At 33.3% G+C, this 25,747-nt stretch overlaps 1 protein-coding gene across 1 annotated transcript in view; it reads left to right on the top strand.

The window, feature by feature from the left end:
• Window positions 1-12,849, top strand: part of LOC143233960 (uncharacterized) — a 79,581-nt gene extending 66,732 nt beyond the window's left edge. Inside the window, 7 exon segments of the mRNA XM_076470895.1 lie at window positions 955-1,048; window positions 1,709-1,855; window positions 2,454-2,538; window positions 3,540-3,696; window positions 5,325-6,129; window positions 8,391-8,875; window positions 10,262-12,849. Of these exon segments, the coding sequence (XP_076327010.1) occupies window positions 955-1,048; window positions 1,709-1,855; window positions 2,454-2,538; window positions 3,540-3,696; window positions 5,325-6,129; window positions 8,391-8,875; window positions 10,262-12,700 (4,212 nt within the window). The 3' untranslated portion in view covers window positions 12,701-12,849.
• The last annotated feature ends 12,898 nt before the right edge of the window (window positions 12,850-25,747 follow it).

Raw genomic sequence — 25,747 nt, 5'->3', positions numbered from 1 at the left:
CTGTAGGTTTTTGTTTCTTCTGTCATTTTACCAGATAATGAAAAGGGGACAACTTTTAATTATGACAGCCTTAAAACAATATATATCTGCTAATTAGTAACTATAGCTTTACTACTAAAGAACAACAAAGTACAAGTTTGTCACAGTGATATTTAATTTTAAATTTGGCATGCAGTAGCTGTTTTTAAAGCCATGTGAGATATTATCACATGTAGTCATTTTTGTGGTTTGGTTTATTCTTTAGTTGTATAATCAATTACTTATTTATGAATAATCTTAAACTATGAATACTTTAAGATTTGTCTGTTTAAATATTTTACTTGAGTATTATAGAATTTTAATTTTGAAAGCTTTAGACATTTAAATGGGTTAATCAAGATATTAGTTCTTAAGATCTTTTTAATAAAACATTCATATAAAATGTGTATGTTCATTTGCTTCTTGCTGTTAGGAACAAATGATATAATTTCTTTTAGCATATACATTTTTGTCATCTTTGTTAGTACTAGAACAATTTCAATACTGAAAGTTTGTTACTTATTAAACACTTACCAACAAGATAACAATCATTGCCACTTTCATAGAAAAATGCAATTAGACTGTTATGTTAAAAGGTTTTAGTATATATTAGTTTGTCCATAATAAAGGTTTATAAGCTTGAACTACATGGTTGTTCATACATAATTGTCTCTTGTCATATTACTACTATTTCATGATATTGTGTTAACTTCAGCTTCCTTATTTTCAACATACAAAGGTATTTGAATTGATCACTGTCAAATAGACCTTACAATATCAGTTTAAATAAGACTTTTTTAAAAAAAAAACAGCTAATATGTTTGTGTGTGTGTATACATATACATGTAAGTATGTATTGAAATTTGTTAATAAAAACAACAATGTTGGTTTAATATGAATTAGTATTTTATTTTTGTTTCTGCCTGTGAATTTCAGGAGAAATATTATCAACAAAAGTATAATGTTTCGTGTATCATGACTATGCCACAGTACCAAAGATTGGGTTATGGCCGATTTCTGATTGACTTTAGTAAGTTACAGTACATGTTTTGGACTTTTTATGTGATACTTGAATTTATATAAAATTAAAATATTAAATTATAGAGGTTAAAGACCTAACATAGGTTTAGTTGTAAATTAGTTACCTTTAGTATAGAGGCATTTTATCATTATTATTATATACATATAATGTGTGTGTGTGTATTAGAGATGCAAAGTTGTTATTGGTTAAAAACTTGTGAATGTCTTGTTATTTTGCCTCTTGAATAGCAGAACCATTATAAAGATCGATTCCAACAAGTTTTAATATTATACAAACATTATAGCATTTCCTCCTCAGTAAAATAATAATTCCTTATCAGGTCGTCCCTTTTTCTTTATTAATACATAATAAAGAAAAATAAGATATCTCAGTTAATAAGAGTTTATTATTTTTATGCAATATAAAACTACATGCATATTTGAGGGATTGCTGTAGACTTTTGAAAGTTTTCATTATTGGTAAGAGCATTTATATGTAGTAATACTTACATAAATACTATAATTAGTTGTTGAAATTAATATTATTATTATTTTATTCACAAGAAAAAATTAAATTACTTTTGAAGTATCAAGATTTTCATTAAAAAAAGTTAAAATTTGTGCATAGATTTTTTAAAGATTTTTTGAGAGCTTAAAACTCTTCTTTAAGGTTATTTATTAACAAGGAAAGAAAGACTTGTTGGAACACCAGAGAAACCTCTATCAGATTTGGGTCAGTTAAGTTATATCTCTTACTGGAAAAGTGTCACCTTAGAGTACATCTGCAAAAACAAGGACAACCAAATTAAGTTAGAGGGTAAATATTAATCCATATTTACTCTACTGTTTTATTAAGCTTTCATTTCAAAATTGCAAAATATGTATGAATTTAGTATGAATAATACCCAATTTAAAAGTCATTCTTGAAGCTGATATGATATCTTAAAAACTGAAGCTACTACTCCATTCTGGTCTAAACTGATTATAGAAGGAAAAATATAAACCTTGTTATTTTTACACTATAACATTGAGTGTTGTAGCTAGGTGTTGTTTTGTGTCATATTTAAGATGCAACATAGAGAAAATATGTTTTTCCTTTATAAACTTGATTTAAAAAAAAAGATTGAAGAAATGTGATTTACATATGAAATACAGGATAATTAACAAAATTGTTTTAGTAAAGAATTAATCTTATGAAATGGTAAGGTAGTATTATCAGGTTTCTAAAGAAGATTAGTAGGTTTAGAGAATTTCTTTTTTGTCATTTTAGATTTGGATCTTATAGTAAAGTCAGTATTCAGTTATTGAAATCAAAGACCTAATCAACTAAAGTGCATTCAAGATTTTTAAATACATTTGTGTCTTCTAGTCATTTGTATATTATTTTAACAGTATTTCTATGATAACTATTGTAGATATATCCACTGAAACTGGTATTAGTACTGCAGACATAAGTTCAATACTTGAACTTACTGGAATGCTTAAGTACAAAGATGACAGGTAAGTATTGTGATGTTTATTTGTTATCACAATTATATTTTGATGTACTTGTTTGAATAGGAATAATAGGAACTAACAAAAGTGAAACTTTGAGATCTCTGGCTTTCTAATTGTTAAAAATTAATGATATTTTTCTACCAATCTTTCTGTTTAATGAAACTGTAATCAAGATTTTGGTTTAGTTAAAGTACAGAAGCCTGAGTCTTCAGTGATCCATTATCATAAACGTTTCAAGTTGTTTAAACTGTTAAACAGTAGCAACTAATTGTGTAGAAATAATTAAAATGCAACAGGTTATTCTAATATTAAAAATTATCTTAATAATAACTGCTATTGGTGTTTGTAGCCTTGAAGTCAAGGGTCTTGTAACAATAGTAATTGTAAGTGCTTTCTGTGTCCAATGTACAAATCTCGGAGAACCAGTTTAAAACTGAAGGTTCATTGAAAAATGTTTTTGTGATTAGTTTGTTATTTTTATGTTGGCGAGTGTGTAAAGTGTATTAATTTTTTTTATTTATGTTTTTACTGATGGTCTAAAAACCAAGAGAAGAGGTAAAATATCAGTAAGAAATGTAGTCAACTTATTCATTTATTTATGAAGGATTCAAAAAATGTATACAGGAAATGTAAATTTGAATTAGTGAATCAATAGTTGAACAAATTTTTTTTATCATTTTTATTAAGGTTTCAGATATTTCTTACCATCTTCCTTGGCTTGATAGGACTTACGATGCAAAATGTACTTATTTTTCTTTTCAGTTTCTCACTTGTCCAGCTATGTATGTTGATTTCTGTAACATTTCTTCATAGAATTTTGCTTCCAGCTCTTGTAAAGAATTTTAACAAGTCTGACTATAACTTTATATTTTGATGATTAATTTGGTACTGAGAATCAAAATTTATCAAAGCTTAATAGTAAATAACTTAATTCACTAAAAAAAAAAATTCCATTTTCATTAGTGAAAGTGTGTGTGTATGTTTTCACATCTCGTATTTTTCAGCTTAAATCTGATCATTGACAAGACGTGGCTTGAGGGCTACATGACAAAAGCTGCAGTCCGTAGGAATCAAAGATTGGAGATTGATCCTAACCTCTTGAGGTGGACACCAACGAATTTCATTCCTTCTTTGACGTCTGGAACCAGTGGATCTGAAAAGGTGAGGTAGTTGTATTGGTGAAACTGACTTGTTATGTACAGAGGTGTGTAAAAATATGACGTGTGTGTGTGTGTGTAGCAAAGTCCATGAGAAATGTAAATGCACCTTTTGAATTAGTACAGTGCTTAAAAGTATGTTAAACTGTGATGCTTAGCTTTCACAAATATATCTCAAAAAAGCCACTTGAAAGGTGCTAAGCACTACACAGTTAGAGAGGGACTGAATATGAGATCTGCTTCTGTAATGCCAGTAAAATAGTTTTTATGTGTAACAGGGATCTTTAGTTAATTTAATCAAAGCTCTTTTAGTGCAAGATTTGTACCCAAAGTTAACAAGATTAGGGCTGTTACTGTTTATCTATTCATTTTTAAAATTATAATTTTTGTTCTTTTGAGTAAATAAAGACTGTTTCAGATCAGTTGAGATTTATCTAAAGTTGGTACTTAGGACAATTATATACCAACTCCAAGACCTAGAAATATTAAAATTAGATATTGAGAAACTATGGAATTTTTATCAGTGGCAACTATATGATGCATAATTTAGTATTAAAATTTTACACAAGGAAATGGGATGTAAAATTTTAGGCATAAATATGTTTTTATACAGGTTTCTTTGAACCTGGAAATTGTGTTGGTCAATTCTTTTTGAGTAAATTTAAAAACTAATTTCTTAATATTCTAAAATATTATATTATCCACATATGTAATAGAAAAAATACTTCTTTCCATAAAGTGTTTAGATTTTGTGTCATTGTGATTACAGGTTATCCAAACTTTCAGTTTTTGTCACAGTTCATTTGACTAGATAATTGTCATTTTAAAAAGGTGACATTAAAGTCCTCTAGAGTCTGTTTTTTTTTTTTTACTTATTTATTTACTGCAGTTTTTATTAATTCATGTAAATTTTTCCTTTTAATAGCACCTCTTTTCTTAGAGTTAAGGTAATTAGTAGTAATTGTTTTCTTCAATCCAAGATACATTTGGAATACGTATGCATTTTCTTATAGCAATGCCACATCAGGCTATCTGCTGAGTCCACCTCTGGAATATATTAGTGTTTTTCCCATTTGCCTTGTTGTTTGTTTTAAACATCCAACTATGACACTCATACCTGAAATTCTTTAATATACAACCTCAAATGACCTTAATGTGAAAAGACACTGTGTGCCATTTAAAACAGCAAAAGGGGGATGGTTGTAAGGAAAACAGTAGGCATCTGTAGCTTTTAAGTATTGTAGTTACTTCCTGTGTGTGGATTTTCTAGGTAAGGGTCTTTAATCAGGGTACTTAATATCAAAGAGGGGGCATTGAGCCAAAACGTTTCTGAAGTCATGGTTTAAAACATAGTGTTAGGGGTTTTTACATACATAGTATGAGTGTTTATTTCTGTCTGCATTTATGTGTGTGACAAACTGATGCTATCTTCCTTTGTGTTTGGCATGGGCAGGGGTTTTAAAGTTTATTACTTTGCTTTAAATGGAGATGTTTTTAAAATATTAGTGAAAAAAATAATAAAAATGTTGTTTTATGTTAAGGCAGTTGTAGCTTATAGTTGTGATTTAAAACCAGTTCAGTAATTTTTCACTTACAGATCCTGTTGCTGAGTATAGATTTTATTTTTGATAGAATGAAGAAAAGCAAAGTTCTAAACAGGAGAAGCTCCACAGCAGTTCTTCAGTTGAACCACCACTTGTAACAGGTTGTAGAAGAATAGATATAAACAAGTCAGCCGAGCAAGCTCAAGGTTCAATTAATAGAAACAAGATTGAAGAAACAAAAAACAGTAGAGAGAAAGTTCAGGAAAATTCAAAAATAAACAAAAAGAAAAATCAGGAAAAAATTACCAAAGCAAGTAAAAGCAAAGTTGAAGAAGATTTAAAATCAGATAAAAAAATTAGCTTCAAAGAGTCAAGTACAGATAAAAGTAAAATTCAGGAAGAATTGAACCCGGGTGAGGCTCTGAAAGCTTTGGAGGTAAGTAAAAATACACAAAAAGACATAAAGATAATTGATAGTAAAGAACTGGAGGAAACTAAAGGAAATAAAAAGAGATGTGAAGATAATTCAAAAACAGAAAAAAGCAAAGATGAAGGTGAGTCTAAAAGTAATTTACATACATCGAAGAAAAAGGACAAGTCAAAGAAGAAAAGTCTTTTGAAACTGAAAAGGAAAAGAAAGCGAGAGCATACTTCTGAGAAACACAAGAGTTTACTCAGTTCAGGCCATGAAATAGAGGATGCAGAACCTAAGAAGAAAAAACAGAAAAAAGATCATGGCTCAAGTCCAGAGAGTCACGTATCAAGCCAAGAAAAATCTTGTAAGGAACGTAGAATCTGTGACAAACAAATTAATCAAAAGGAAGGGAAATCAAAGAGGAAGAAGAAGAAAAAGAAACTGGCTGCCTTAAGAGGAGAACTGAAGCTTGAAGATAGTAAGTTTATCATAAAAATAATATCTTCATTGGAATCAGTTTGTATATGTGTAAACTAAGGTTGTGAGAAAATCACCTGATACTTTTGTATATTTAATACAAGGGGAAATGTAAAAGTTAAACTGTTTGAATATGTTTTCTATCTAAATTTAGTGTGGTTGTTGTTCCTGCTGTCATGCTATAGAGTTGGCTACATGGTTAATTTATTTCATAGGAATTAGTCTAAATAATGAAACATTAGCTTCACAATAGAACTTACAAATATACATATTATTCTCTTTGTCCTTCCTGGAACTACATATTATTATAATGATGTAATCTTGCTATACTTTGTGTCAGCGCCTTCATTCAACCTGTTTCTTGATCACATTTTACTACAAAATATAGTGGTTTATAGATGTTTTTAATCAAAAAATGGTTTATAACTGAGATTTATAAAAATTTATAAAACAAAAAACCTTTAAATACCATTTTCTTACATGGGACATTTTTGTATAGTTTTGTTAAAAGTACAGACAGACACACACACACACACACATGTGTGTCTGTGTGTGTGTATATATATATGTGTGAACATGAAAATTAGTTCATTATTAATTTCATATACATTTAAGTATCTTTTCTGAAAATCATATATAGCCTGTGAATGTGATCAGTATTTAAGAACTGTGATAACAATATTCACTTAAATGATTTTTGCTGATTATTACAAAGTTCAGGTCTGATTTTAAATTATATATAATAAGTGATATGCTTTTCTTTTTGGATAGTAACAATGAAGTTTACCATTGATTTTTATATTACCAATGCTTCACTAACACACTCTGATTGTGGTTAATTTTTTGTTTGAAGAAAACACTGCTTTATACTTACACTGATTGTACGATACAAAACAATACTGCACACAGTGAAATAGAGACATGAAACCCAGTTAATAATAAGGAAAAATAAAATCTTAATGTAACAATCTGTGGTAATGTCTTTGGTGATGCCCCTTCTTTTTATTATGTGAATCTGAACTGCACCGAACTACAATCACACTATTGTTATCATCCAACCAGTGTGTCATGCTAGTAAAAAGCCTGTAAACGTATGGGTAGTTATACCATTTCCAGTAATAGTAAACTATGTTCTAGGTAGGAGGTATGTACAAGATTGAAGAATATTTATGAAATTGACACTATTAATAATAAAAGTGTTTAAGATATATGAAAAATAAGAAAAACTCTATGAAGTGTGGTAAGTAACATGGGACATGCTCTTAATGAAATAAAAGACAGTCTTACTCTAAATACAGGTATGAATGTAAATCTGAGAACAGCAAGATACACATTAGTGCTTGCATTTCAGTGAAACTAGAACTGTTGAGAAGGAGTTATTGAAACAAAAGGTTGAAATAAAATATGACCATAAATGGTGGATTGAGTACGGCCATAGGCATGCGATATTTATGGATAAATTCAAGTTTAAAAGGAACATGTTGGTGATAAATAAAAGATTGCTACTTCATACCAGTCAACAGTGTCAGTGATCTGCACAAAATTGATATCACTCTGATGCTATCCCCTGAGGAACATGAGTTATTTTGAAGTAAAGTAATGATACGAAGCATACAACAGATGTGGTGAAACGAAATATACGGTTAAGAGATACATACTTTCAGTGGTTTAGCTTTCAGTAAAGTCCCAGTATGAGCATTCTTGAAGTTGCAGGAGCTCCTGTTAAAAATTAAAAGGTTAAAAGGTGACTAAACAAGTTGCTTGAATATTATTCTTTCTAGAATAATATTTTACAATTGCATTTTAAAAACAAGGTTTTATGCTCACAAATAAATTTATTAGTGCATTGTGTATGATCTGGTTTTATATTTTTGTGCCAACATTAATTTCACCAACTAGTTGTTATTAGTCATTGCTTATTTATCTTATGTGAGTATTGCCTGTGTTCTAGTACTGTGTATTTAAGTGAAAACAAGTCCATGTTACTGCTCAAAGTTTTAAACGAAAGACATGGAAAATGAGTTGTGCATGAATATTTCTGCTAGTTTTATTGTTTGTACGGTGTCTGTTATGGCTCGCAAAATATTATGGAAGTTTATTCACACCGATTCAAACAGTTGCCCACTTTAAGTTGTGTAATCATAAACGTGCAGAATAAAATTGTTTATGTTGGAAACATATCCCATAAAAAAAAAATAATAATAATAATAACTTTTTTGTTGTTGGAATTTTACCTTTGTTGTACTCTTACTTTTTACATAGATGAACACAGTAAAGAAAAAGAGAAATCCAACCATAAGTCCCACAAGAGTGAAAAGTCCAACAAAAAGACAAAGCATCATTCAGAGAAGTTTAAGAGTGTAAACTCACCAGAGAAGAAGCTAAAGTCAAAGAAATCAGGATTATCATCAAACAAAAAAAAAAGTAGCCATAAACGCAAGAAGCGAAAAAAATTGAAAAATAATTCCTCTTCTACTTGCATTACATCTATCGTCACAGAAGAAATGCCAGAGCTAGAAAACTGTCTTATGCCACCGGTCCTGTTGCCAGCTATTCCTTGTGATAGTGCAACGTTAGGACAAGTACAGAGTCCATCTTTTGAGCCAGATGCATCTCCACCAATCCTGCAGGCATCAGTGATTGAGCCTGATGAAAAGTTATTGTTTATGAAAAGCACTGACAAAGAAAACGTGCCTGTTAAAGAGAAATCTGATTTGTTAAATCCAGCACCAAGCACAAAATTAAAGGTAATTTGTCCTTTTTTGCCCTTTGTTTTTATGTGAACCTCTCTCTATAATAACTTGTTACTCTGTATCTTTTGTGGGACCTTAAAATTGTTCTTGATTGTAGATGTGTTAGTTAGATTAAATTCTGCTTGATGCTATTTAAGTTAAAGATTCTTTTGTGAGTCGATGATAAGTGTATGGACTTGCAAATGGTTCCATGCTGTGGACAGTTTGTGGGGAGAACCCATTGTGTAACTTTCCACTAAGAAAACATCAGTTGTGTTGAAAAGAAATGGGTAGGAAAAAAAATGTTGCAAGTTCCATTCTTAAAGTACACAAGTTAATTTGAATAACAAATCCAGACTATTGTGTGTTTCTAAAAAAAAAAAAGTTAAAAAATATGTAAATTAGAACATAAATATTGGTTCTGATGTTCATTAAGAATCTGTTTTCTTATATTTCTAACATTTCCTGATTCTGAGTACTGAAACAAACTGAAGCAAGTTAATATTTATTTTATGAATCTCAGTCAGATAATCTTTATTATTTACTTGCTGTTTGTTTGTACATTGGTGTTTTTTCTTGATCATTTGAAAATCTCCTGATTTATTTTATCCTTGCTCTTTTCTTCACAAATTGCTTGAGTTCATGTTACTTTGCAAAGTTTAATATGGGGTTCCACTTCCACTATACAATAAACAGTCAGTGACCCCAACATCATATGACCTTAGTATCACCACAATTATGTAATGCAGGTAATACTATAATTATAAAAATTGTGGATATTAATGAATCTTAATTTTTTCAAATCAACAGCTTTGTTTATTTTTGAGGACTTTTTATTTTGTAATATTCTCTGATTTTTTTGTTTTTGTATCTCTTTTAGCATATTTATTGATTCAAGAGTTAGTTAGTATTTGGAACTGTGTATTCTGTCTTTCTGAAACACATAGAATTAATTAATTAATCTTTATTGAAATGTTATATGGTCACTATCACAACTTTGTATTGTTGTAGGTAAATTCTTACAGTTGCAAGATATAGTTGTTTTTGCCACAAATTGACATCCAGTATCGTAAGGTACTGTTTTGCTGGTTGAAATATTAATCATGTTAAATAATTAATTACTCATTAAGGTAATAAAAAAGTTACACATCAACTTTCAGTGAATTTTTTGTAGTAGTGCATTTTTAGAGTTGTCATTAATGTATATAAACCTACTTCAAAGTATTAGACACTGATGGATTTTCTTTGGAAAATTTTTTTTAATTATTTGGTCAAATCACTTACAAACATAAGGCATTTAAAAAAAAATTACACTTTATGTGCCTAGTAGTTTGTAAAGTTTCACTGGTATTTTTGTATATTTTGATAATTAAAACAACAAATACTCCTTAATTTTAACAGTACCAAGACCAAGAGAGTGGAGTAACTGAATGGGATAAGGACAACATTGCTGATCTAGAGCATGTGGATCGGGAAGCTCATGTGCCACTAATTATTAATGATAAGGAAAATCGTGAATCGTTCCAAGTAGCTTATATTACGATACCACAGGCGTGTATTGAAGAAGTCTATAAAACTAATATAGAAGAACAGCCTGACTGCTTAGATGAGAAAGGCCAGTTGAATGATGAAACGGAACAAAGTGTTTTTAACCTTTTGAGAAGAGACCAAGATCACCCTCATGATTGGGGTGCTGAAGATTATGGACCTCCTCAAATGGCATCTGAGCAAGATAACACCATAACCTCTTTTGATGTTCCACATTCTGGTTGTGATGACATAGAAGAAGATGAATGTGTAGAAGATGCAATTTTACCAGAAGAGTTTGGTGACACAGTGTCTTGCTCTCTTTCTGCAGATTTGCCAATAAATGAAGAAATTTCAAGTCCAATAATTGTTGTATCAGATGCAACAGATTCTGTAGCAGAACAGCTGGAAGTAGACACATCTGTTCATCAGCTTCCACTTACACCAATTACTCCACAGACACCTGGCTCTAATCCTCCTCCTAGTATTACCCACAACCGACACAGCTGCAATCTAGATGAAACTTTTCATGAGCAACATCAAGAAAACACTATTTCCTCAGGTATAGAAAACTCTATGGCTTGCACACAGGAAGCACAAGCACTGACCAATTTAAGTAATGATGCTTCTAGTCAGCTGAGTGATACCACTAAATTTGATGAAAACCTCACTGGGGAACTGCACAGTAATCTTGAATGCTTACATACCTCATCTCCAGAAACTGATCTTCACACTTATGACCTTTCACAGAGAATGGACCTTGTTGTGGAAGCCAACCATACACCTCAGCCATCATCCTCCACTCCATCCACTCCTAGTGGAGTTGTCGGAAAACACAACTCAACTCCCACCCCGCAGGACCTGGCTAATATGGGGGTTTATACTCCTGACTCATCAACAAACAGTGTTAATTCAAATAGTGGTTTCAACTCTGTGGAGATAGATGTCACACAATTGGGCCTGGAGTCACCAACTTCTATTAGCAGTAGTGAGATGGCTCAAAATTCTGTTGAACCTCCTCAACCAGCACAAACTCCACAACCATTCTCTGACTGTGCTCAGCTGCAGAATAGTTGCAGTGCTGTTCAACCACCACATGGGGCAATGGCTGCAGCCGTAGCTGCTATTGCCCAAGCCCAGCGACAAGCTCACCTCCATTCCTTTGGCTATTCATCTAGTGGCCTAGCAAATTATAGTAACAGGATAGCAACCCCCCAACAGAACACTCATACTCCTGTGTCACATGGACATGCTGTTTCTTCTCCTGTGTCAAACTTCGTACAGAGTAATATGGTTAATGTCAATTCTCCCTCCGTGAATGCTTTACTGGTAGGACAGTCATCCATGTGCTCCTCACCTAACTACATGAATACTGTAAATATGGCAGTAACAGGAGGAAACCCAGCTGGTTCATACATGGTAGGCGTGCCAGTGGTAACAATGATCCAGCACCAGTCACCAGCTCTTGCCGTTGCTGCTCATTCACAACAATTTCAACAGCAGGGACACCATAATGTAAATATAGGAAATCCAGTTTCTGTCACAATATCTGGAAATATGCAGCGCCTCACTCATGTCAATGTTGGTCTTCCTCCTTCAGCAGTCTCTGCCTGTGCAGTATCTTCAACAGTCCCAGCAGGATTTCACCTTCAATCACCAAGTTACTCATGTACTCCTACCCTAAATCCTACACCAACACCTAATCCCCAATCACATGCTAACTACAGCTGTAGCCTTGCAAAGCTTCAGCAGCTTACTAATGGCATAATGGATATTGGTCCTCCTCATATGTCTCCTTCTTGTAGTACTATGACTCCCTCACCAAACCTAACTCCTCCTTCACCACAGGTAAATATCACTCCTCCTCCTTCCCAAATGCAACGTGGGATTACTAGCCTGCAGCCTCAAGGATCAATACCGTCCAATGCAGGCCATGGCTACAGTCAGTACAGCCATCGATATCATGCTCGGCAGATGCAGCGAAACTCTAGTGTAGCAATTGGTCACAATCTAATGGCAGCAGGTTACCAGACCTTAAATGGGGTTGGCTACCGTATGCCACAAGGACCTCCTCCGGGAACAGCAGCAATGGTTAACACGGCAGGTTACATTACCAATGCTGGGTTCATCAACTCCTCTCAGCTACAGACTGCTGCTGTCCCCATGGGCGTTGTGAACTTCAACATGCACCCTCAAGCCCAGTATCAAGAGTCTATTCAGGCATCAAGACCACAGAACACAATGTACACTGCATATGGATATCTGAATGGAGGTCTAACCCCTCAAGCTTTGAACCCTGTTATGAGACGATAGCCATCCATGAGATTTTCAGAAGCCTGCTTAACCTTTCTGTTGCAGTCTAGATACTGTAAGGTGTTTCATGAAGACAAATAGGTTTACACATGAATAGGAGCATACTTTTGTACAGGAACATCTAAAGAGCTCCTTAAAAGCTGAATAGTTAAGATTTCAGACTTTACATTTCGGAAGTGAACTATTTTCTCTTAACTGACATTTTTTAATGTTTTATGAGTGATAGAAACAAACTTAAGTTTTCTTTCTGGCCATATACACAATATTACTTTTATTGGTGCTGGCCTGAATGGATAATTTCAGCATACCAGTGTGCATGACATTGCTTATATAGATATTTTTGTTTTTGTTGTTGTATGCCAATTGTGTACATAATGCTGTTAGAAACATAAGATTTGAACTTTCACATGCTCTTTTCTTGTTTCATAATGATGTAAGTAAATGTGTAAATATTATATATATATATATAAATATAAATAAATATATATATATATATACATATATATAAATATAGCTATATATATATATTCACTATTGGGTTTTAAGGATGGGGCAGCATCCACTTTTGTTTTGAATGTGATAGTAATAGAACTTTTACTGTTAGGTTTGTACATAATCTGTTGAGTAATGATTCATTAAGAATATAGGAACTTTACTGAAAACAGTTTAGAGGAACTTACTGAAAATCTTGAGTGGCTGTTTTGGTTTTAAGCTTTCTATGACAAGAAAGTTTTTTATTAAGTAATAGTTCAAAAGAAAGTTGAAATTGTGATTTTTATGCAACAAATCTGAAAGAAGTGTATGCATACTCATAATGAATTAGACATCAGTAGAGATTTTGGAATTTATATATTTTACACATTATAATCTTTTTTTTACATCAATTATTGTCCATATACTTACTGTGAAAACATTTTTATCAATTTACATCAAAAATATTTGCTTGTCAATGGGCTGGACAGGCCTCACATCATGAAAACTTGTGATATTATTCATAACTACTATATCATCATTTCTTAACAGACAAACATTTTGGCAGTACCTACAAGAAAAGTTTTATCTATCTAAGACCAATTCAGCCAACTGATATTAAATATTTTTAATCTGCAAGTTGCATGTTAACAGGTGACATTTAATTGTGATTATGTACAATACTATGATTGCTTATTCCTATACTATAGTTACATGGTGTTATAACAAAAAAAAAAGCAGAGGCACTCTTTACTAGAAGTGCATGTCTTTAAAGTTTAGTAGAACATTCATGGTTATGATTTGTTTTGTGGAGAGAAGAAAAAGCTATAGAATATATTTTTGAGTATCCGTTTTTTGTGCCTTGATGTAATTGTCAATTACTTGATAGTGTTATGCCACCTGCCATTATTCACTCTCATTGCTGCTGTATATAGTGCTAAACCAGAAATAAATGTCGCCCTTTGCACTTGCAATTTGGTCATTCTTGTATGTATATATTTTTAGGTTCTTGAAATATGTTAAGAATATTTTATATGTATATTGAACGAAGGGTTATTATATGACTGAAAAATTTGCAGAATTTTTATGGTTTTCTTTTATTTTTAATTAGGCTAAAATATTTGAAGCCCAGTTGCTGTTTTCCTCAATATTACTGATGAGGCTTCAAGTGTAAGTAGGATGAGGAATATTGCATCTTGTGTAAAAATTACTCGTGCCAACTGAACTAAAGGATTAACCTTCTATTAACATTTCTTTTAACAACTCAAACTATCAAAACAATAAAACAACATTAATTGAAATTACACTTTTTGACATTTCTCAAGGTTAATGACAACAGTGTCCACTGTCTTATTCTGCCAGATTTTACTATAAATATTACAGTTAATAAATACAGCTTTTGCCTTGGAAGTCATTGTCAACCACTTAAAGAACTGGCAAAAAATCAATGGATATGTTGACACCTGAATGTTAATTTCCTTATGAACAGAAGATTTTTTTTTCCTGTGCCTTATTACATAATTTGTAAGGAAGCTTTGAAACTGTGGCTTTAATCAGGTGCTTTCAATTAAAGCTGTAGCAGTCACTAAACATATCACAAGATTTATCTATGCTTGTCATTCTAAGTGTTCCAGGTTTAAAAGAACTGGTTGATTCATTAATAGCACTACAATTATATATTGGTGTAAAAAATCCTAGTCATCTGAGCTTTCAGAAAATAAATCTTCCTTCTGTTCTGCCCACAGCAAGTCTGAGTGATCAAAACACTAAACTTTGGGTTAAACTGAGTTTCACTGCCCACAATGTGCAAAGCACAGATAGTCTGTTGTGTAGTTTTGCACTTAACAACAAAACAAATAAACTTTCTTCAGACCTTCCTTACCAAAATGCTCAGGTTATCAGATTTATTAAGTTGTGATTTATCTACTCCATTTTATTTCCAATGTATTTCAAGAAATTTTGTTGTAGATGACTTTACAAATACTATATGAGATGATTATCTGTGCAGTAACATTTTATGTTCACTGATGAGTACAGGATTTTCAGAAGGTGGGAGGGGCACATCCTTATGTGGGTGGGTATCAAGGGGCCAACTTTAGTGACTGAATTGTGGAAATAGGTAATATGCCTCTGGTTGTGGAGTATAACCTTATTTGTTGGATTTGTGTGGAGAAGGAAGGCCTATGCATTATACAGGATTTGCCTGTCATATTTAGCAGTGTGAATTATGTAGTAAAGTTCTCACTCACATCCTTTAACATTTAATGTTTTACTTTTTAAGATGCTGAAACATAGAAATAGTTATGGAAACACATGTATTGAAATCACAGCCAACCAGTAATGGTAACCGAATGGTGAACTTATTATTAGTGCAAACTGTTATCATAGAAAATACGAAAGACAAATGAATACATTCCACAGAACCCTAGAATTCTGTGTTTGACACAGAATATTATGCATTATTTTTGTGCTGTAATACAGTTTAACAATGTAAAAGTTGAATATTGTGTCATTTGCCCTATATTATTTAGTCAACTTTGATTGGCCACCTTCTGACTTTGTAAGATTTTGTATGAGCCAACAAAAATCATATTAGAATTTTTGCAGGTCAAGCCATGGTTGTGAGTGTTCCATTATCTTCACCATTAAGATGTGATTTCATCACGTTTGCTGCATGCTGGAGATTACTAACACTGCTGGATGAGATGCAGATCCAACTTTGTACTGACCTCTTCCCATGCTTCACTATTAACATACATATATTATGATATCACTCTCTTCTCCACCATAAACAGATTGTTGTCAAACAACTCAAGCTTAGATTAATCTTTAAAGATCAACGTATTCATCCTTCAACATTTTAATCGGATTACTTCTCAGTAGCTACGTGGCTCTTTTGAGACTCTTTTAGCCTAATTTATATCTTACTGTTGTCATGGTTACATTCACCTTTGTATTTACAATGCGACCATTGACAAGATCCATTCCATCTTGTAAACAAACATTCTGAGATGCTTAAAATCGACTTGTGAGTTTTAGTTTTCTACCTCGAATGCTTCAATCATCATCAGTATCAGTTTCACAAATCTCCTTAGAAGTTCTTCACACATTTCCTGTTAAAACATGGAGTTAAATGCGATATTTTTGCATGAAATACCATTGGTCATCGAGCCTTGTTGAATGCATGTCGGAACTTCCAGGTTGGTATTTAAATTACTAGATTCTCAAAACAGCTATTGGGTATAGTGTAAACAACTATTGTTTTACAGACTTGATTTTATAATGACGTAGTACTTTTTGATTGGTTGGTTAACAACTAATAACAGTAAATTAGCACGTAATAATACTCTGGTGCAGGACGTTCTCACCTTTCCATAATTATTTCCAATATTGCGTGTAATTTAGTTTAATAAGTAATTCTACAATATGTACTTGCTGAATGTATTGTTAAACCAGTATAACTATATTTGTTAGTGCTTTTGTCGTTTCCATTATTTGTTTCTTTGAAAAACTCGGGTTTCTTTTCTGTTGGCTATAAAACTAAACAAAAGAAGTTTGCAGAGACAAACTTGTCTGGGCCGATGACTATTTGATGAGTTAGGGATTTTTTATTAAAGTCATGCTAGAGTTGTTTAAACATTATTTGCTCTTAAGTCGTAGAATAGCATTTCAGATATCACGTGGTTAGGCAAGTCTTTCACATGAAGATTCCTCGTGACGTCATCAGAAGTAGCGTTAGCTACTATGGAACAAATGACTTCTTGGTTAGTGTGTTCGAACAGCGAATTAGAAAGTGTAATTCATGTTTTATGACTCATTGCCTCTAAAATGCACTCTATATTTTGGGGGACGTGGTTACATTATAACAATGTTGGTCGAGTCCCACTTTTCGGTTAGACGAGAGTTGGCAGAAAGGGCTGTTTACCAGTTATCTTCACTGTGATGTTTCAGTGCAAAATTTATAATGGCTATGTGCTGTTCGTAAAACTGTGCAACACAATTACTTGTATCATTCACTCATTGGCTACCCTTTCATCAAACGCTTCATGTAAACTTAAAGGAATAGGCTATAGAGAAAGTTGTATTTAAAATGGTGTTCTATTACGAAACGGAAGCATTTGGTACTTGGAAATGATTAAGATAATAACAGTGTTCTGACAGTCCATGATATTCACTTTAGGATTTAGTATATTAAGTCTAAACAGAGATAGACGTACTGTTCTGCTATCGTTTCTTCATCTTCCAAACACAACTCAATCGACCACCATTCCTTCATTTCTCGTCAGATTGACTTATAACTTGGTAAAGTTATACCTTGATCCAATACACTGAGAAACATTTTTTTTCTATTTGGGCATTTTTAAAGGATTGTTGAAGATGTGTAGTCCAGCAGTTACAGATAACAGTAACAGGAAGACGGAATTACTTCTGTAGTTTAACATCCAGATGTTTTTCCTTGGCATTCATGTTGTGTTGTTGTTCTGTCTTTTTTGTCGTTCTTTCATATCGTTTTATATTCACTTTTCCTAAAATTTGTTAAGGTTCTTGTATTTTGTTGTTACAAGCCTTCTGTATATTTTCAATGGGTTTCTTGATTTTTAATTAAATTGATTATTTCTTATATATTTATTCATTATACATCAAGGCATGTTCTTCTAATGTTCTCTTCTTGCTCTCGACTCGTAATTCGAGGGTCGCAGGTTCGAATCCCTGTCAGACCAAACATGCTCGCCCTTTCAGCCGTGGGGGCGTTATAATGTTACGGTCAATCCCACTATTCGTTGGTAAAATAGTAGTTTGCGGTGGGTGGTGATGACTAGCTGCCTTCCGTCTAGTCTTACACTGCTAAATTGGGGGCAGGTAGCGCTCGTGTAGCTTTGCGCAAAATTCAAACCAAACAAGTTTTCTTGCTCTTAAACGTAAAATTTTCTACATCAGTCATTTCAAGCAAATGTCGTCATTATAAAATTGAGTCTCGGTTTTATTTTGTTTTTCACCTAATTAATCCCGCTCCTGATATAAATATAAGATTTCTGTTGTTGGACAAGTTCTTTTAGAGAAAAGAAAAAGCACAATGCTTATAGGATTATCCACATATGTTAATACAAAAACTTCACTTGTTTGCTAACTTTTCTTGCGTGTAAGACACTTGTGCCTCTACTGTTTCATCAAAACATAGAATCAATATTCACAAAACCGAACTAACAGACAAAGTATCAAACAAGCTTCATAATTAGATTAATTAATTAATTTCCGTCTGCTCTAGCCTAACTTGTATTTTTATATTACTCAAATAATATTCTAACGTTTTAAAGGGGCGCTTGTCATTCAGCCGCGTGCTTATCACAAATGTCGAACTTTCCCTGGTGAAACAATAGAAACATCTAAATTAGATTTTCTTAACAGGGTCTGATAACTTGAAGGTTTGTATTTTCTGGCTTGTGCATATGATGCGGGAGGGACGCAGAGAATGTGGGGAAAATATAGGATGTACAGGGTGGCCCGTAAGTCCCTACCCATCCATATAGCTTATGTATCTGTGTGCTGTCCCTCATTCTCGCTGCGCTAATATATCCACGTACTTGTCAAGTGTAAATGGGCTTACATCGGCCATATTTGTCTGAGAAAAAGAAACAAATTTATAATACATGCGTAATTGAATATAACATAATAACATATAAATGGGTAGGGACTTACGGGCCACCCTGTAGTAATAATCAAAAGTTGGAAAAACAATTCAATGCTAACCATGATAAAATAAAAATGGCAGTAAATCGCTCAATAAAACAGCTGAAACCAAATTATAATCTCACATTATGTAATTAAATTTGAGGTTATAATTTCATTTCAACCTTTCTCGCCAGGTGGTTAAGGGGCTCGACTCGTAATCCGAAGGTCGCTGGTTCGAATCCCCATCATACCAAATATGCCCATCCTTTCAGCCGTGGGGGATATTATGTTGTGACGGTCAATCCCATTATTTGTTGGCAAAAGAATAGCCCGAGAGTTGGCGGTGGATGTGATGACTAGCTGTTTTCCCTCTAGTTTTACACTGCTAAATTAGGGATGGCTAACGCAGATAGCCCTCGTGTAGGTTTGCGCGAAATTAAAAAAAAATAATAATCTCTCTCCTTTTATATACTCAAGAACGAGATAAAAACTTTTGCAACAACATATATGAAATAAAACATAAACGGGTAATTAAATACCAAAAATACATAAGAATAAAATCGCTTTCAAATAAATCACAAAAAGAAAGGGTAAAATATCTTTCATATGATGATTGAAGAAAGACTCTCTTTAAAAGAGGATGTTAAATAAAATCGTTAAAAAAATAAAAACGTAAAATGTGATTTCTCACGAAATCGCACTTAAATGAAACGTAATTAAAATCATCTCGAAAGAACAATGAATTACTACTAATAATTTATACTGCCTTTAATAAAATGCGAAAAAATCATCGAGGAAGTCAAACATTCATAACAAGTGAAGTAACGATGAAATATAATAAACACATATTTGTACATAGTTCTTACAGTTGGTTTACCTAAATGGTAACAAGATTATCATCTAGAACTGCTTTGGTCAGCTCCATCCAAAGTTGTCATATTCCACCAGTCCTCCGAGGGTTTGGTTTGTTTTGAATTTCGCGCAAAGCTACTCGAGGGCTATCTGCGCTAGCCGCCCATAAATTAACAGTATAATATTAGATGGAAGGTAGCTAGTCATCACCGCCAACTCTTGGGTTACTCTTTTACCAATGAATAGTGGAATTGACCGCACATTATAAAGCTCCTACGGCCGAAAGGGCGAGCATGTTTGATGCGATGGGGATTCGAACCGGCGAGCCTCGGATTACGAGTCGAGTGCTTTATCCACCCAGCCATGCTGCGCCAAGTGTCCCCTCCCACAGATTTTCCTTTCCCCACACTCAACGATAATCATCTCCATAAGGTATGAAAGTCAGCAAGTTGTAAGGACTTGACTGATATCTTCATTGCCTATTAGCTACAATCCTTTGAGATGTCTCTAAGGGACTTTACCAACAACTTTCACACAACCCGCTAAGTGTGATGATGCAGAAAAATTCATTGGAATCACTGCTGCAGCGAAATATAGGCAAAACTTTTCTCTCATTTACACCTATACGCCACTCTGTTGATTTAACTTTCCTTGCTGAGTGAGATTGAATGGGTGAATCCTAGGGTACTTTTTGCATTAAGCAGCTTGACATAAACATCCTTCTGGTGGGAAAAGTGCATTACAGTAAGTCTTTAGAAAATTACTAGTTTGACTTAGATTTGACCTATGGCTGTTTCCGTAATATCCTTTTTCTTTAACAACTTCGTAGAAAGGGAGTGTATTTACAATAATTGAAAATATTCTTGTATGCGTATTTTGTGCTTGTGTATTATTCTTTTAGTAATTTCTCTAAAGAGTGATGTAATATGAATGCAAGTTTAATTTTTTAAACCAAGGTGTTGCTAAAGATGATTTTGTAACGTGGTGATGAGAAAGATAAATTAGTTCACTTTTAATTTTCATGCTTTATCTTCAGACAGACAGAAAAACTTCAATATATTTAATAATTCAGAAGACGCTTTCCAACACTCAGTTATTTCGCGCCATGGTTGGTTGGAACTATAAAAATGTACTTGAAGAAGGCTATTTGCTGATCTAGTATTTATTAATTTTGATAGAAATTTCAACTATGAATCTATTTCTGATTTAAGAAAAGAATAAAAAATAATTTTATAATTGTCTATTTTGAATATAAAAAAAAACTAGGCTTAAAAACAGCTTCTCAATAGTTGAATTGACTGCATCATCGAAAATAGCTTTATCTTTTAAAGGTACTTTTGGTTGATCAATAGCTTCTGCCAAGAAGCTTTGGTTGTTCTCCAGGTAATTACCTTTTGGTTGGCACTTTAGAAATTGAGGAACTGTAGCAATTTTTAGTGCTTGGAAAATTGTAAAGCTGTTGAAAGTGGAGTTTTCATTTGGATGTAGCCAAATAATTTTTTCAGACAACAATGTGACCCTCTGCTATAAGCTCAGCTTGTATGTTCATAACTGAAATTGTGAGTAGGACAATGTCTGTGTGAAAAAGCTTCCAGAATCTTTTGTCTCTAATCAATGTTTTATACCACCCACACAGCTGATATGTGATGTGAAATCACCTTCTCGTACGCCTCCTTACTGAACTTGTTCAGAGTCATGATGGAATGTCTGCTTGACCTTAAGCCAAATCATCTGTTCACAAAGTTGATGAACATACCAGTCGTGAGATGTGCTGTGTCGTACACTTTGCAGTGAAACAAATAGCACAGTCCAGAATTTACAGAGTGACTAAGTAAGTTGAGAACACTAGACACTCCCATTTTGTCAGAAGGGAAAGACTGACAATAGACTCAATAAGTTTCAGGTCTTTGTCCAAGTAAAAATCCGTAAATGCCTTAAAATGGTACAGACTTACCTTTATAAGATGGTGGTTAAAACCTCTTAACAACTCTATTGGTCAAGGTGATCATTTTCCTATTCATAAGAGCTGCCTTCAAAATCTTTCACATCAACAATTTAATATTAGCATCTAATATGAATTTTACCGAATCATGGTTGATGAGCATTTAAGTACAAGCAATCATTGCAATATTAGGTTTTGGATTTTACTGCATGTAAAATTGAAAAAGAATAGTATCTTGATTCCAAATTTCAGGAAAAACAATGCTGATGGAATGAGACATGATCTCGCTTCTGTGGATTGGACTTGAGGGTTGGGAGGGGGATCTTGAAGAGATGTGGAAATATTTAGAGAAACATTGGTATGCATACAGAATATACATATTCTTTACACAAAAAGGGGGGTAATAGCACAGAATAAGTCAGTATGGTTAAGTAAAGGTTCAAGAAATCGTATTAATGATCAACATAGTAAATTCAAAAAATTAAACATTAAATACTGTGGTTGAAGAAATACTTCTTGGTGTTGTGATTGAAAATTCAGTTACGTCATCTAAACTGTGTATTGTAGCTAGCAATAGGGCTAATAGGATTTGGGGTATCATCTGTAGAAATATAGAACACAAGACAAAGGATATTATTATTTCACGGTATAGATCACTTGTAAGGTTTCATTTAGAACATTGTATTGTTCAGTTTTGGGCTTCCTTCCTCAATACGATAGGACAAAGGATAATAAATTCAATCTTTGGCAGTGTAGGAGTGGTCTTCAGTTCAGAAAGTATTAATTTTCAAACATGGGTGGTGTAATCACAAAGTTTTACTGAGTTCAGGAAAAGATTAGATGAATACATAAGTAGTTAAGGGTGGTTACATTTGGTAGCTGGAAGGGATGTCTTTCATTTGTTAATAAGTTCCGTTTTGTTCTTTTACGAATTTATGTTTTCTATTCGTGAATGGTTTTAGTATACTATTAACAATCGTACAATATTTTGATCAAATCATCTTGAAGCTTTACCAGAAAGCATGATGTAATGGAGTTGACTTCAATCCTAACCTCCTGTGTTCACTCGATGATTTTAAGAATAAATGGCTTAAAAAATGTTCCAACAACAGAGTTCCCAGTAAAGTGATATGTCGCTGTCTTTTTCCATCGTGTTGTCACCCCTCCAAGCATAACCAAAAGATCACGGATTGGTTCACCTCTATGATCTTCGCAAACAGCTGAAGCTCTTGTTTCATTGCAAAAGTGTCTGGAGTGATATCTATTCAAGAGATATACAGCATTCTTTTTTCAGTACCATTCATAGATGTTGCTTTCAACTGCAGATAGTTAAACACTTCATCAAGAACACCTGGTTCCATGGAAATGACTTCAAACTTCCTTCTCGGTAACGTCACTGATGGTAGAGGTTAATTATGAGAGAGGAGTAACATATAACTTGCTGCACCAGAAGCAAAACGTAGCTGAAAGCTTTGAAGGTTCATTTAACCATTCAATGCTTAAAGTGATCACATGGCTCGGGTTTTCGAATTTATCAAAATTATAGGTTTTTGTTATATTTCCTTTTTGAGTATTTTCGTATCTAAGGAAATTTCTCTAATGTCTCCGCTCCTTGGCTAGTAATTTATGATTTTTTTATGTTTGTTTTTTTCGCAATAAAGCAATTTTATTATTGTTTTACCAGTTCCCAACAGCACTTTTTAATCAGAATGTCTGGCTTGATCTCAAGATCAGTATAAGGAAGATACTCATCGACATTCTGACCACGTTTGCCTAATATATAATGCAAAAAGAAAAAAAAACTTGAGAAACATATAGTAATGGGTTTTATTCGTTTTTACATTTTGATAAGGTGATTAATTGTACTACAACTTCGTCTAGGAAACAATAATATCATAGGAAATAAAGAGTTAATTTCCCTCATGCTCAAGATATTATTTCTGACAGCCAAGAATACATATACTACCATGTCAGCATTCTGTATTTAAATTACCACGTTAGTTATATTTATGTGGCAGTGAAATCGTTTCTAAAGGGGATTGTTTGTTTGTTCTAATTTCGCGCAAAGCTACACAAGAGCTATCTGCGCTAACCGTCTCTAATTTAGCAGTGTAAGACTAGAGGGTGGGAAGCTAGTCATCACCACCCACCGCCAATTCTTGGACTACTCTTTTACCAAGGAATAGTGGGATTGACCGTAACATAATAACGCCCCCACGGCTGAAAGGGCGAACATGTTTGGTGTGAAGGAGATTGGAACCCGCGACCTTCAGATTAGGAGTGGATCGCCTTAACCACCTCGCCATGCCGAACCTTTTCTAAAGGGAAAGGGGTAATGCCCCACAGCCTTATACCTACCGTAATTAATCTTCATCTTCAAAGGATCTATTATAGTAGGAATGTTCAAAGAATGTATTATTCCTTGGATTGTCTGATTCATCATTAACATCTATTTGATATATCATAGAGGAAATTTACGACGCTTTATTCTGTTGGTAGTAGTGACGGCAAAATAGTAACATAAATTCCAAAAGAAGATTAGAAATAAATAATGAGGCACAATACTAATTTAGTATAAAAACGAAATATAACGAAGAAAAAGCTAGGGTTACTCAATGACCACAGAAAAAAAAAAGTTATATGTTGCTTTCCAGTTTTCATGACAAACTTTCATTTCCCATTTTCGTCTGCGTTCTCGAGATGTGCTTAGGAGATTAAATAAACTGGCTAACAACATCTTGTCACGTGAGCGTGTTCTACTCAGTTATATTCTTATTGGATTTAAAACAGGTTGGCCAAACTATAGTTACGGCTTTAAAAGGGAGAACAAACTCGATAACTTTCTCCCTCTAGCGCTGAATTACTTTTCTTTCACTGAACTAACTTCACTTGAATAATCACCCAACTAAATATTTTACATAATTCACGTTTATAGAACTAAGTGCCTGTTACTCGCACTTATAATTTATATATCAATTTATATATTAATCCCTTTCTCAATTATCACATCTTCATTGCGATTAGTAGCCCCCTCTATTAAAACACTGAAAGTATAACTTAAAACAATATAAATTATAGTATGTGATGTTAAGTAAATAGTATCCCACTTAATACTCCAGGGAGCAGTTTATTGGATTAATTTAATAAAACATAAATAAACTTAAACGTTAATATTTGAACAACATCTGTATGTTTCAACCGGGCCACCCAGTCATTCTCAGAAGAACTTTAACTTGAAAAAAAATTGAAAGCAAAAAATTGTACTGTTTTTCTGTGGAAGAATGGGTGGCCCAGTTTAAACTCGTACCAATGGTGTAAATCTGATATTTTTATTTTATTTCTTGATGCTTTATTCAATGCGCTTCGTAATCTGAGGGTCGAGGGTTCGCGCCCGAGTCGCGCCAAACATGCTCGCCCTCCCAGCCGTGGGGGCGTTATAATGTGACGTTCAATCCCACTTTTCGTTGGTAAGAGTAGCCCAAGAGTTGGCGGTGGGTGGTGATGACTAGCTGCCTTCCCTCTAGTCTTACACTGCTAAATTAGGGACGGCTAGCACAGATAGCCCTCGAGTAGCTTTGTGCGAAATTCCAAAACAAACAAACAAACAAGCTTTATTCAATTATTATGATAAATCACACACACTCGTAGATTAAAGAGATATATTATTATTTACTCAACCACGATGCAGCACAGACATTTCTTAATTAACGATTTTGTAGTATGTGATGTTTTATACAAGTGCAGCCTGTGTGCGAAAACAAATCCATAATGCATAACCAGCTCAGCATATTTAGCGCCAAACAGAAAGTATTAATGATTTTGGAAGTGCAATGTTCAGTTTACCATTATCAATATATTCTCTTTGCTTTCATTCACGAGTTCTTATAATTGCAGACTATGTTAATTTTATATCGGATTTTGAAAAACTAGAGCTTTTATTTTATTGTTTTAATAAAATAAAAATTGTCCACATACTGTAAGTTTAATTTCAATGCAGTGAAATGCATTAATCATAATAAAAGTTGATAAAGGAAGATTAAATATGGCGCGGCATTCCAGAGTTTCGAGTTTTCCGCGACTGCGCGTGAACGTGGCAAGGAAAAGACCTATCA

The sequence above is a fragment of the Tachypleus tridentatus genome, chromosome 12 (assembly GCF_004210375.1).
Source record: "Tachypleus tridentatus isolate NWPU-2018 chromosome 12, ASM421037v1, whole genome shotgun sequence".
Lineage (NCBI taxonomy): Eukaryota > Metazoa > Arthropoda > Merostomata > Xiphosura > Limulidae > Tachypleus > Tachypleus tridentatus.
The sequence above is the reverse complement of the archived record's forward strand: the minus strand, read 5'-3'. Positions and strand labels throughout refer to the sequence as shown.